This window comes from Sorex fumeus, unplaced genomic scaffold (genome assembly GCF_029834395.1).
Source record: "Sorex fumeus unplaced genomic scaffold, SorFum_2.1 ptg000063l, whole genome shotgun sequence".
NCBI lineage: Eukaryota > Metazoa > Chordata > Mammalia > Eulipotyphla > Soricidae > Sorex > Sorex fumeus.
The window spans coordinates 34,523,999-34,538,528 of record NW_026606120.1 but is presented as its reverse complement, the minus strand read 5'-3'; the positions used below and the strand labels follow the sequence as shown (position 1 = coordinate 34,538,528).

The window sequence follows — 14,530 nt, the reverse complement described above, 5'->3', positions numbered from 1 at the left end:
CCTGTTCATCTTCTCACCATCTCTCCCTTTCTCTCTAGTAACCACAACTGTTTTTACTGAGTCTAGGAGTTAGTTTCGTTGGGTTTTGCCTGCTTATTGGGTTTCGATTTTAGGGGAGGAGGGTCAGAAGTTGGTGTCCCACTCAGGGCTTACTCCTGGCTCTGTGCTCAGAGATCACTCCAGACAAAACTCAGGGACCATAAACCATACAGGGAACTAAACCCAGGTCTGTAAATTTGCCAGTTTATTGGCTTTGTGATTTATATTCTACCAATGAGTGAAATCATCCAGTAATTCTCTCCCCTTCCTGATTTGTTTCACTCAGCATAATCACCTCAAATTTCACACATTTCATATTCAAAGGCACAACTTTATCTTTTAAATGGCAGTCATTTCTACTGAGTATATGTACCATAGCATCTCTATCCAGTCATCTGTCAATGGGCATTTAGGTTGATCCTAAATTCACAACATAGCGAATAAAGATGCTATGGAATACAGGCATACAAATGTCATTCAAATTAATGTACTGGGGCTAAAGAGACAGCACAGTGGGTAGGGCGTTCACCTTGCACATGGTCAATCTGGGTTCGATCCCCTGCACCACATATGGTCCCGTGAGTCCTACCTGGATTGATCCCTGAGTTCAGAGTCAGGAGTAAACCCTGAGCACCGCTGGGTGTGGCTCCTTGTCCAAACAAAATTAAATTATGCATTCATTTCATTCAAGTATATCACTGGTAGTGATATTGAAAGATCACATGTAACTTCTATTTTTATTTTTTAAAGGAATCTCCAAGCTCTTTTCCAGTGAGGCTGCACCAATTTAGAATCCCACCAACAGAACATCGGAATTATTGTTTCCCTGCTTTCCCTCCCAACTTTCCCACAAGTGTGAGTAAAAGTTCACTGTAATTTTTATTTACATTTCAAGCACCTTTTTATATTTTACTTTTATTTATTATTTATATTTTACTTTTTCAAAACACTTGGCAGCATTTTCCTTGTCTTTCTTTTTTCTTATCTATTCTTAGCATTCTTCATGTATTCTGGATACCAATCTTACATTGGCTGTGCTGCAAATATTTTGTCTCTTTGCTATATTTATAGTATCATTTCACTAACATTATTCTTCCTTTTAAATAAACCATTTTTAGGCAGTTTCAAGTTCACAGGAAAATTAGAAGAACAGAAAGTATAGCCTTCCTCATTACCCTCTGAACCCCTTCCCACATGCCTGGAAACTCCCTACCTCCCTGTACTAATATCCCTCAGCAAACAGGTCCATTTGGGTATTTTTTTTAAGCTTTGGGGGCCATATCTGGTGGTGCTCAGGGCTTATTTCTGGCTCTGCGCTGATGAATCACTCCTGGAGTGTGCTGGGGACCATGTGGTGTCGAAGACTTGAACTAGAGTGGGCCTGGCAAGTGCCTTAACCCCTGCACTCTGTCCAGACCCTATTTATATTTATATTTTCTTTTTTTTTTTACCTCTTACCTGTGTTTAAAAAAAAATTAGGGCCCTGCTACATGCAGCAGTACTCAAGGTACTCCTGGCTCTGCACTCAAGGGTCACTCCTGATGGTGCTTGGGGGACCATACCTGGTAGGTGGCACCAGGGTTGGCTAAACCAAGGGTTGGGTACATGCAAGCAAAGCCCCTCAACCCCTGTACTATCTATCCCATTCATATTTTTTAACATGATAACGATCACAATCATCCTGTTGTTCGTCGATTGCCTCGAGCAAGCACCAGTAACGTCTCCTTCGTCCTAGCCCTGAGATTCTAAAAAGTGCCACATTCAAGGCTCTTTCAGGCTTAGGAGAATGAGACTCATCATTGTTACTGGTCTCCTACAGAGTCTCCTGCCCCCGCGCCTGGCTCCTCCCCGTGGCCCCTTGGAGGGGGGTGGGTTGAGTTTCCCTCCCCACCCCAAGCAGAGCCCCAGCAGCCGCAGACCTCCAGAACCAGCCACAATCATGCTGAGACCACTCTTCACACGCATGAAGGTACCAGAAGAGGAACAAAGGATGGGGGTCCAGGGGCTGAGATCTCCAAGCCTGCTCAGATTGGGGCTGAGCATCCTCCACCCAGATCTTCCATCTTCCAGGAGGCGGGGGTCACAGCCACCAACTGGCCCCCATCGCCGTGTAATCCCATCAACGGCCAAGACCCAGAGACTATAAAACCCAGCTCCCGAAAGTGCGCCGCTGCATTTGCGGCCACGCAACATCTTATTATCTCATTCTTGCTTTGGACAACCTGGCAGGCTACCGAATGTAACCTGCCCACATGGCAGAGTTTTTTAACAGTGCTTTAAAAAAATTATTCATGCCCCCAAAAAGTTTCAGAGTCTCCAGTACTCCCTTCTCCAGAGTTCATATAGATTTTGTATGTAAACTCATTAATTAATGGACTGGAATTGATTTTGGAGACTGCTGTGTCATGGGAATCTAAAATGGGAAAGAGAATATGCCCTGTTTTTCCCTCAGGGTTATTGTGAAGATGAGCAGAGAAAAATGCATACGAAGGAATAGGTGCTGAGAACTATCACACAGTTGTGCCTCTGATGCTGAACAAAGGAGAGAAAAGCATTTACCACGAGTCAAGTGGCTTCAGCCCTTGATTACTTCATGAACTGGTCATAGTTTAGCTCAACAATAGGCCAGTAGAAAGCCAATGGCTGTTCTGTTGGATCTTTTCCAGAAAGTAATTTCCAGTGAAAACTACTGGAGTTGCCTCTCCTGCTTCATCCCTGCACACTCCACTGCCACCTTGCAATTGCTAATGAGATTGCAAGTGAGCCCTGAGTTATGGGGGATTAAGTGGCACTGTTAGTTAAGAAAATTTTTTCACTTATAAGTATGTGAGTAGCAGGATTTATAGACAGCTGTCAGAAACTGCGCAGAGAAAGTGGGGACTCCACAGGGACCTTACACCTGCTCACAGGCTGGATTCCACCCCAGCTAGAAAACAAGAACTGTGGTCCCTTGACCCTGTGAAGGGGGGAATTGTGGGGGAACCTTCAGAGAGGTTTAATGAGTTGTTGAATTCTATTAGCTAGTATTTTATTGAGAATCTTCACGTCTGTGTTCATCAGGAATATCGGCCTGTAGTTTTCTTTTCTTGTTGTGTCTTTGTTTCTTTTTGGTGTTAGAGAGATATGAGCCTCATAGAAACTGTGTGGGAGAGTTTCTGCTTCTTCAATTTCCTGGAAACTCTTGAGAAGAACTGGCAATAGGTCCTCTTTAAATGTTTAGAAAAATTTGCTAGTGAATCCATCTGGACCTGGGCTTTTGTTTTTGGGAAGACTTTTGATTACAGTTTCAATTTCCTTGATATCAATAGGTCTATTCAGGTATTCCAGATCTTCCTGGTTCAACTTTGGGAGATTATAGGAATTCAGGAATTTATCCATTTCTTCTAGTTTTTCTTGTTTTGTGGCACACAGACTTTCAAAGTATTCTCTGATGATCTTCTGAATTTCTTTGGTTTCTGTTGTGATGTCCCCCTTTTCATTTCTGATTTGGTTTATTAGAGTTCTCTCTCTCTCTTTCCTTGTGAGTTTCGCTAGTGGTTTATCAATTTTCATTATTTTCTCGAAGAACCAGCTCTTGGTTTCATTGATCGTTCAGATTGTTTTTTGGGTTTCCATGTCATTGATTTCTACTCTAAGTTTTATGATCTCTTTCCTTCTGCCTGGTTTGGGCTCCTTTTGTTGGTCCTTTACTAAGATCTTGAGCTGTGAAGTCAAGTTGTTTAAGCAGGCCCTTTCTTCCTTCCTGAGAAATACTTACAGAGCTATAAATTTTCCCCTTAACACAGCTTTAGCTGTGTCCCACAGATTCTGATAGCTCGTGTCTTCATTCTCATTTGTTTCCAGGTATCTTTTGATTTTTCTTGATTCATTTCCTGACCCACTTGTTGATCAACATTGAGTTGTTTAATTTCCAGGTGTCTGATTTGGTTTTCTGTGTCTTAACATGTTTAACTTCTATCTTCAGTGCATCGTGGTCTGAAAAGATAGCTGATACAATATCTATCTTCCTGATTCTGTTGAGGTATGCTTTGCAGCCCAGCATATGGTCTATTCTAGAAAATGTTCCATGTGCACTGAAAAGAATGCGCATTCTTTTTTGGGGGGAATATAAAGTCCTGTATAGATCTATTAGCCCTCTCTCTTCTATTTCTTCCTTCAGAGCCATTATTTCCTTGTTGAGTTTTAATCCTCTTGATCTATCCAGAGGCGATGAGGCGGTGTTGAAGTCTCCAAGTACTATTGTGTTGCTCGCAATGTCCTTCTTATGGTCTGTTAGCAGATGTTGTAGGTATTTGTCTGGTCCTTCATTGGGTGCGTATACGTTTAGGAGTGTGATATTTTTCCTGCTGTACATATCCCTTGATTAATAAAAAATGACCTTCACTGTCCCTTCTAATCTTTTTCAACCTGAAATCTATGTTGTCCAATACTAGTAAGGCCACCCCAGATTTTCTAAGGGGATTGTTTGCTTGCAGGATTGTTTTCCATCTTTGACTTTGAGTCTGTGTTTGTTCAGACTGTTCAGATGTGTTTCTTGTAGGCAGTAGAATGTTGGGTTCTGTTTCTGAATTCATTTTGCACTCTGTGTCTCCTAATTGGTCAATTTAGACCATTGACATTGAGAGAGATTATTGTCATGGGGTTTTGTGTCATCTTTCTGTAAGGGTTCGTTGTGCTTTTAGGGGTTTGTCTTGCCTTACAGTAGTCCCTTTAGCCCATCTTTTAGGTTTGGTTTTGAGTCTATGAAGTTACTGAGCTGTTGTTTGTCCACAAAATAGTGTACAATTCCTTTGAGTTTGAGTGTGAGTTTAGCCGAATAGAGTATTCTTGGTGAAACGTTCATTTCAGTGAGTTTTTTCATTATATTCCACCACTGCCTTCGGGCTTGGACAGTTTCCTCTGATAGTCTGCTATGAATCTAAGGGGTGCTCCTTTGTATGTGATTTCCTTCTTTGAACTTGCTGTGTGCAGTATTGTGTCTCTATCCGTGGCATCCATCATTCTAACTATGATGGATGTCTTGGAGTGTTTTTGTTAGGGTCTCTTTGAGCTGGCACCCTTCAAGCTCCTTGAATCTGGATGCCTGCACTGTCCACCTCAGGGAACTTTTCAGCAATGATTTCTTTAACTGCGGCTTTTTCATTGGGATTGCTTCGCTGACCTTCTGGTACTACAATGATTCTAATGTTGTTCCTCTTGAAATAATCCCCTAGGACTCTGATTCGCTCTAGAGCTATTTTGAGGTCTCTTCCCATGGTTTGTTGTTACCTGTAGGCTTCCTGCAGCTCATATTCCAGTTCACTGATTCTGTCTTTGGCTGTAGCCATTCTACTGTTGAGGGAACACACTGAGTTTTTTATTTCATCTACCGAATCCTTTATTCGTGACACTTCTGTGCACGAATTCTTTTCAATTTCTGCTCTCATTTCTTCCTGTAATTTCTTGATTTCCCAATCCATTTTTTCTTCCATGGTCTCCTTTAATTTACTGGATATCTGTCCCTCCGTTTCTTTGAGTTCATTGAACATCTTCAATAGTTCATCTCTGAATTCTTTATTGGAGAGCTCACATTTGTGAGTAACACCTGTTGAAGCTTCTGGACTCTTTTCATCGTCCTCTCCTCGTGGTGGGGATTTACACTGTTTCTTCATGTTGCTGTGGTGTTATGGAGACTGAGATGTGACACAAGGGTTGCCAGGTATGGGTAATTTACCTGCGGCCCCAAAATAAGCCACGGCCACTTCTTCAGAGGCCATGCCCATTTCTGCAGTGGCCATGCCGCCTATGGGGATCTGGGAGAGGGAGAAAAGTGACCGCAGTATTGGGGACAAACAGGAAGGTGCTCGGGGAGGTTGGGCGGCCCAGGGTTCAAGAGGACGCCTGGGGCCTGGGCGCGGGGAAGGTGGTGTCCCAGGGTCGATTTTTCACTGACCTCGGAGAGGGAGAAAAGTGGCCGCGGCATTGGGTATCCCCTCTTTTAAATAAACCATTTTTAGGCAGTTTCAAGTTCACAAGAAAATTAGAAGAACAGAAAGTACAGCCTTCTTCATTACCCTCTGACCCCTTTCCATATGCATAGATAACCCTACCCCCCTGTACCAACACCCCCCAGCAAGATAGGCAATACAAGAGTTAAGGTGCTTGCAGTACATGTGCCTGACCTTTGTTTGAGGCCCCAGCACGGGTCCCCTGAGCACTACTAGGAATAAACCCTGAGCACAGAGCCAGGTGTAAGTCCTAAGCACAACCAATCCAAAAATCACAAAAACTGTGTGTTAGTCAGTAGTTTCATATGTGTTTTGATAGAAGAAAAACTGGAACAATGATTTCTCAAAGATTTAACAGGATTTTCATTTTCCTCTTTAAAAAAAATATTTGATTACACAGCCCTCTGCCCCCAATATCTATTACTCTGAATCAGAAATGAAAGTGTTTACTGGGCCACTGGAGAAAACTCAGTGGCAGAGTACCTGTCTTGCAAGTGTGAGGCCATGAGGCCCTGAGTTCGATCCCCAACACCACCCCACATACCAAAGTGCCATCATCTTAGCTCTGCAACTTGGGTCCCTGGTGCAAAGAAGTCTGTGATCTCTGTGTGTTCCATGAACATGAGCATCTGGGGGCCCTAAGCACTGTATCCAAGTGTGTCACTCCAGTTATCACAGAAGTGATAGCAGTAACAGAAAGGTGGGGTGAGGTTGCTGCCTAGCACTGCTTTGTGTGAAGGAGCCCTCGGTCAGTTCCTAGGAACAATGACAATATCCCTGAGCACCAACCACATATGTCCCCAAACCAAAAACAAATAAATAATGCTCCTATACACATGATGATGACAGGAGAGGTCATATGTGCCAAAACCATAACTTTCAGCTAACAAATAGTGGGATTATGGGGGGTGGGAGAAGAAAGTTCAGACCAAAGGTGACCCTGGGATGGGGGTGAGGGTCATGGTCACTTCGGAGGCAATGGTGTGCAGAAACTTGGTACATCAATACCACAAATGCATCCGCTTAAATTCTATTGCGATCCTGTGATTATGTGATTAAAACTGCCATTAAAACCACTCTTCTAAATGTTCCTACATTGGAAGCCAGAGAGATGGCTCAGTGGACTAGAAGCTCATGTCTTGAGCTCTATTCACATTATCTCCTGAGTACCTCAAGGTGTCAAAGCTGACTGAAGAAATAAATAAAAGCAAACTAAGTCCCAGGGAGTTTGTGGAAACCTCCGTATGGGTGGGCTCATACAGAGGGTTTCAGGAGTGGAGGGCAGTGGCCACTCGGGCATGCTGTTTTCACGTTGGTGCTTGCGACTCGCTCATTAGGGGGCCTGGCCTTTGGGTGCTTCAGTCTCCTTGACTATATTAGTGCAGGCTCACAGAAGCTTCTGGAAGCGCTCAATGTTCAATAAGCCAATCTAGGTGGCTTGAAAGTGAGTTCTCAGGGCAAGGGAAGACTGTTCTTTGCTCCTGCTGCCTGTTGGCATCAAGGTATTAAGAACAGACTTGGCTTAAGAAAGGTACACAGTTGCTGAAAGTAGATAAAGGACCAAAAATGATAACTTCTCAGTGTCTGTATTGCAAACCATAATACCCAAAAGTAGAAAGAATATGGGGAATACTGTCTGCAATGGAGGCAGGGGGAGGGTGGGAAAGGGGGAATTCAGGGGAGTATATTGGGGATATTGGTGGTGGCGAATGTGCACTGGTGGAGGGACAGGCGTTTGATCATTGTGTGACTGTAACCCAAACATGAAAACTTGTAACTGCCTCACGGTGATTCAATAAAATTTTTTAAAAAAAGGTACACAGTTGTTTTAAGAACAACCTTTTACAGTGGATAGAGCTAAATATAAAAACCATAGGATCAACAACACTGAAATCATGAGACCCAAATTTTAATAACCAAAGTTAAAAAGCTGTCAAGAAGGCAGGGGAGTAGGATGCTGGGGTGCGACCTGTGATGGAACATGACGTCCAAAACCCAACTATGGCTGACTTAGTAAATCATCGGACTTTAATAAAATAAAATTAGGGAAAAATTTGAGTTTTCTAAAGAAAAAAACAAAGAGATGGTGATGGGTGTGAGGGCTAGAGTGCACGCTTTGCATGCAGGAGGCCCAGGTACAAAGGTGCTGAGCAATGAGCTAGCAGCAGCTAGAAATAAATCACTAGATAAAATAGTCAAATCGCCTCTGAAACAGAAGCAGTTCCTCTGTCGGGTGTAGCTCTGCTTAGCTGGCTTCTCTCTGAGCCAACAGGAGCACCCCTTGGAGGCCTCCCCACTGCCTGCGCCATGCTCTTTACACTCCTCATCCCCATCTCCTTTGCTTTCTGAGTGATTCTGAGTCTTCTGCACAATTCAAGAACTAGGCTCAGTGCTGTTGCCCTCCTCCCTGACTGTGGCTTCCCTGCACCCCCTCAACTCTCCCTCGCATCTTCCCCCTTCCCTGCAGCCCCCAGCACTGCCCAGGACTCCCTCGCCTGCCCATAGCCCTTTGTCTTGGCGTGCTGCTGAGTTGGCAGGGTTTGGTTGCCCTACAACACTGCTGCGTGGCAATGGGACAGTCTACAAATTTCCCTGTGCCTGAGTTTCCTCCGGTGTCAACCCAGCTGAATCCCCCTGCTCCAGCTCATAGGAAAGTGAATACCTGAAGCCCTGAAGCCTCACACAATACAGCCGAGACCGAACTCCCCTCCCTTGCCTGCACCCTCTGGAAGAAAGGACCCTTATTGACACCTGCTCTGCATGCGAAGGTGGTCACCAGCACACAAGGTCCAGCTCTTTACTGGCACCCCTGGGTGTGTTGGAGGCGTCCTCAGCCAGCTCTCCTCACCAGCTCCAGCTCCTGCCCCCCACAAGCCTGCAGGGCTCTAAGCTCCACAAGGCCAGGTCCCTCCCTTCACCTCCTGTCCTGTCTTCTCCTTCCCACCTGTGCAAAGGGATAGCTCCCACACATGCTTGCTTGTTCATGGTTTGTACCAGCCCTCAGTACTTACAGGCAGCAATAGGACAAGGGCAGTGGGATGTGTCAACACCAGCCTTTTCCCAGGAGAAAACACACCAGGCTGGATTGGGGGCGACTGAGGCAAAGGTAATGTCTGTGTGGAGCTGGTAGGTGGGTGTGGTGCTGCTGAGAGTTGGAGGCTCTCCTCCCTGACCACCTTATGCAGGCTAGAAGCCCAGGGAAGGCTGGACCAGGGTGGGGTACTTTCTTCCTTCTCCAATTCTGGAGGCCTGGGGCACCCAGCGGAACAGGCTTCTGCTTGTTCTTGTCTGCCTGACTCTGTACCCCATCTGGCCCCAGCACTCCTGCTCTCTCCTGCCCCAGACTGAGGTCAACCCATCTGATGCAACCTCTCTGGCTGGAGGACAAGCTGCTGCCGGCACAGCACCGCTCCTCAACAGTAGAGATGAAGACGAGGAGGGAAAAAAAGCAATTCTGACACGAGAATCGCTGGAGATGGGAAATGTGTGTCCAGCGTAGAGCATCAGATTGTCTCACACGCTCGCCAAGTAGAGGAAATCCCAGCTGTGGGGCAGGCACAGGGACAGCGCTGGAAGTCTCTCCATTCCTGCAGCAGCTTCCCAGGGCTCAGGTCGGCTCAGCTCCAGGAGCAGAGAGGCGGAGCCAGCTGTGGGAGGAGCCTCTCCCGCTCAGGGCTCCACTCTGAGACAGAGGGGCACCCATTAGTCACAATCCTACCATGGGGTGCTCCAGGGAGGTGATGGGCGACCTTTGGCCCACTCATGTGCCCGCCTGGCACTTAATGCTTGTGTTCCCTGATCTCCAGGGTGTGGAGGTGGTCAGCAGTAGTGCACATTCCTGACTTGGGTCAGGTCCTGGGCTTGACGAAACAAGTTACTGCCCACCTGACCATCCCCCTTCTTCTGCACTGAGACATCAGTCCAGGCCACCAAGGCAGGTGCACTCCAGAGCTCCCTCTGTTGGCTTTTGGTCTGGTTTGGGACCACACCTCCTCTCAGCTCCATGCTCAGGGATCATCGACTGTGCTAAAGGGACGACAAGTGGAGCCAGGGACCAAGCCAGGGCCAGCTGCATGCAAGGCAAACACCTAAACCCCTGCACTATTTCTCCAGCTCCAGACCCCCAGGTCACTAGATCACTAAGCTGCAGCTGGAAGGGTGCTAGGGCCGTTCTCTGATTCAAAATAGGTTGAAGGAAACAAGAGGCTTGGTTCTAACCCGAGACTCAAGTCTGACAGCTGGGCAGGCTGCAAGTAGCCACTCCTGCCCTACCCAGAGGAAGTGGGAGGGGGTGAGGGGAGAGTGGGGAGGGCCAGAGAAGTATGCAGAAGGGGGAAGCGCTTTTCACAGCAACACAGCTAGAGAGCAATCAGGGGTGGTGGTCCTACCCAAACCAGCAGCAAGAATCCCTCTAAACAGGAAATCCTGGCTCTTTTATAGGGAGGATTCGATGACGCTTCTGGGTTTTTCAAAATACATACATGAATTTATTTTTGGTTTGGGAAACAATCAGCAGTGTTCAAGGGCTACTCCCTGGTTTTGTGCTCAGAGATGGCTCCGAGCGGTTCTCAGAGGGCCATGTGGTGGGGAACTGAATGCAGGGATCCATATACAAAGCATGAGCTTAGGTCTGGTAAGCTGTCTAGCCCAAGTTCCACCCCAACCATCCCATAAGGCCCCCTATGCACTGTCAGGGGTGATTCCTGAGTGCAGAGCCAGGAGTACCCCCTGAGCACTGCTGGGTGTGGTGCAAAAGGAAAAGAAAAATAATCCACTTCATTGCATCCTGATAAATACAGTGAGAATGCAGTGCTTACTGAGTGGTGTATTCCCACAATCCCAGTTTAGTTTTCTGATCTTTAGTCTTCCAGGATGACAGCAGTAAGCCTTTGAGGGGTTCCCCTTCTAGTGTCCCCTCCTCACCTTGTGCCCCCCTCTCCATTCCTACCCAGTTCCTCACAGCAGGGACCTGGGTACAGAAGTGTCAGCCAAGGTTCTCAGGGAGCCCTGGAGGCACTCTCCTTTCCTGAGGAGGTCAGCTTGGGCACACCCTTTGGAGTAGGTGTGGGACGGACAAGTCTGGCCCCTAGTCATCTCTCCACTCTCCCTGGGGCCTGGACTCTTGGCATTCAGCTCTGCCACTCCTTTACATGAACAAGTCTCCTCGTACTCATGGATACATTTTATTATGGTGGTGGTGGTGGTGGTGGTGGTGGTGTGGGGATTGCCAGGGATGGAAGCCAGGAACACATACATGCAAAGCAAGTGCTCTCTCTACTGCTGAGGCACACACACGGCTGGTCAGTCATTATTGTTTCATCTGCTTTTTCTTTCTGGTCCCAGGACTGGGCAAAAACCTGAGTTTTCTGGTGGGGCCTCTAAAAGAATAACTGAATCATGGGAAGTTAGGCCCATGAGCTGGGTTGGGAGTGGGAGGAGCAGGGAACCTTCTCAAGATGTTTTCCTCTCTACGCACATTTTAAATGATGCATCTATCTCCATGTCAATCCCACCGCAACAATGCTGGAGCAACCTGGGGCTGGGTGATGGCCCAGAGGCAGAACAAGCTTGGGGTCAGTGAGGCTGCAAGTTCTACTCTGGCACAGCTCCATTTGTCCAAGGATGTCACTTCCCAGGTGTCACTTCACAGTGTGTGTGAAGGCAAGAGAATGAGGGAGTCTGCCAAGATGGGGCGGGCAAGCCCCAAAGATGGCCCCTAGGAGCTTTCCTGGGTCCCGCACACACAGGCATTGAGGGTCAGGGGGAGTCTGGGTCAGGGCAAGAGCATTTTCCAGAACCAGGAAGTGGCTATCATAACCACAGGTCCACACAGTTGAGGATGGAAGTGAAGTGGCCTCCCTGGCCACGCTTACCCAGTGTGCCCCAGTGGCAGGTGGGGTCCTTGCAGGAAGGGGGCCCAATGGAAACTGGAAGATTGTGAATGTCACCAAACCTTGAGAGTAAGAGCTCTGTGGGCTGGATCAACAGTACAGCAGGAGGGTATTTGCCTTGTACACCACTGCTCCGGGTTCCACCCCCGGCATCCCATAGGGTCCCCCGAGCACCGCCAGGAGTAGTAATTCCTGAGTGCAGGGACAGGAGTAACCTCTGGGCATTGCTGGGTATGGCTCCCAAACAAACAAGAGTCCAAGACCCCACCTGCAGAAATAGGGTGGGGTGAAAACCTGACATATTGCCCCTTGAAAGCCACCTGAAATTTCCATTTCAGGAATGTTTGGTTTGGAGCAGCTCTTTCCTGCAGCAGGATAGTTTTTTGAAAAAAAAAATCTTTAGGAACTTTCACTGCAAAGAGCTCTCTGTGTGCCTTTGCTCTGGGAACAAACCTCCTCTACTCCTTGGTGTGAACCAGGGTGGAGGCAGAAGAGTCCTCTGGGCCCAGAAACGACCCTCAAGGCCTTGTTGAGGGTTCAGAACCAGGCTCAGCCACACCAGGAGGCCACAAGAGTGGCTAGCAGCAAAGACTATGGCCAGGAGCAGAGTCACATCGGACAGCTCTTTCCCTAGGGCTGCCCCAAGGAAGGTGATCCAGGCCTGGCCTGGGAATTAAAATTAAAGCGTTTAGGGGTGCAAGAGGGGGAGAAATAACATGGTCTAGAGCGCCTGCCTTGCAAGCACGTGGTCATGAGTTCAAACCCACGGTGTCCACTTGCACAGAGCATGGTCCTGGCAGCTCCTCTGTCTTGGCCTGCTTTGCTGTCAGCCTTCCCTGGTGTGGCAAGGAATTTGTATCAGACAGCATAGCAACTCAGGGTGAGCACCACAGCTAAGACGAGTGTGGGCACTGTGGCCCAGAGGGAGACTCAGGGGGAGTTCATACGTGAGCCTCCCAGGGACCTTGTAACCTGCATGTTTCAACGTAGAGAATAAGACGAAAACCCTTCCGTCATCCCACCAGCACCTGGGCAAGCACCACCTCCAGGTGCCAAACTGTACACACATCACCTCCTTTAGACTAGCACCATCCACAAAATCAATGAAAGGAAGTGGGAGAGCAGAGGGAATATCAAAGCATACCAATGTCAGTGCCCAAAGGGGACAGGGACTCCGAAGGACTGTCCAAACACCACCACCCCGCCCCACCATGCTCCTTCCCCAAAAATTCCAAAGTCCTTCCTGTGGACACCCGTGGGCTTTAGCTTCCCCTTTCACAGATGTGGTCACAGCAGCTCTGAGCCACAGCTGGCCTAGGGGCACCACCAGGAAGCAGCCACGCCTACTTCCCCGGCAGCTCCCAAGGCTTGGCCTGCGCCCTGCCAGCATTTTGCCGGCCTGCCTGGAAAAGGGCCGCAGGACAGAGTCTGTGTTGTTGGTGGTGGAGCCACCAGCTTCTAGAAATGACTGGCGAGGCCACTTCCCAGCCCAGTGCCAAGGGTCCTGCCTGGTTTGGTGACCGAACGTCCCCTCGCTCCATTATGGGACATGAATAACTTCTGCCTGATGCTGTCCCCTAACATCTTGTCCCCAAACCAGGCCAAACCCCTCTTCCCTGGACACTGAGTCATGGGCTCTCAGGTGGTCGAGCCGGGCAGACTGCAGACTCTGTGGACAGAAGTGGAGGCCCAAGGCCGCCCAAGGATGAGTCTTCCCCTCAGCCACCGCGAGGCCTGGGTGGAGGTGCTGAGTCCTCATAGCATTTCAGACTCTGCTGTCGCCACTGTGACCCTGCAGCCATAGAGGGGGGACTCAGGCTCTGGCCCCCACAGCTGCAGACAGACGTGGCAAGGCCTCCCAGCTCTCCTTGCTCTCATCTTTCAGAGACTGCCACCAGAGGCCCGCCCTTTCAGTGTGGGAACCTCCCTGCTCAGCCGCAGACACCCAGCCAGGCCAAAAGGCCCTTGGGGGGGGGGGGGTGAGGAGCCACAGACAAAGGCGCCCTGTGCTGGGCTGAGCTGGGCTTCCTCTTCGGAGAAGAGCCACTAAGACTTATTACCTGAAAGCTGTCTGTTGCCTCATTCCTGGAAGCTGAAGTGGGAGGGTGGGGAGAGGGCACAAGGAGGAGGAGGAGGAGGAGGAGGAGCGTGAAAGCAGTGGGGGGAACAGCGGGGTGCGAGAGTCCTCAAGGGGCCAGAAGGCAGGGCTGTGTCTGGCCCCAGAACTGCTCATTTTCCTCTATGGCCATCACTCACCAAAAAGCAGAAGTCACGAGGGTTTCCTTACAATCAACTCCTACGAGGCTGTGGGAGCTCATGCTCTTGGGGGTCCCCTCCCTGTCCCCCTGGAGACCCACAGTTGCCATCTCCATTCCCTGGTGGCCTGGACACAGACTCAGGCTGGACACAGATTCAGGCTGTTTTCTGGCAAAACCACAGAGACCTCCCCAAGACAGTCCCCTGCACCAGGGCCACCCTGCTGCACCCCCAGCCCCGACAGCAGCGACAGGCTCCTGGGGCTACACTGTCCAGAGAAAGGCCCGGGCACCGGGCACTATGGAGGACCATGGGGGCAGGCTCCCAAGCGCTCCCTGCCCAGCTTCAGGTTTTAGC

General features: G+C 48.7%; 1 protein-coding gene across 1 annotated transcript in view; it reads right to left on the bottom strand.

Annotated features, from left to right (window-relative positions):
* Nucleotides 1–14,530, bottom strand: part of ZDHHC19 (zinc finger DHHC-type palmitoyltransferase 19) — a 130,410-nt gene that overhangs the window by 102,319 nt on the left and 13,561 nt on the right. Inside the window, exon 8 of the mRNA XM_056126481.1 lies at nucleotides 5,753–5,831. Coding sequence (XP_055982456.1) covers nucleotides 5,753–5,831 — 79 coding nt within the window. The remainder of the gene's footprint in view (nucleotides 1–5,752; nucleotides 5,832–14,530) is intronic.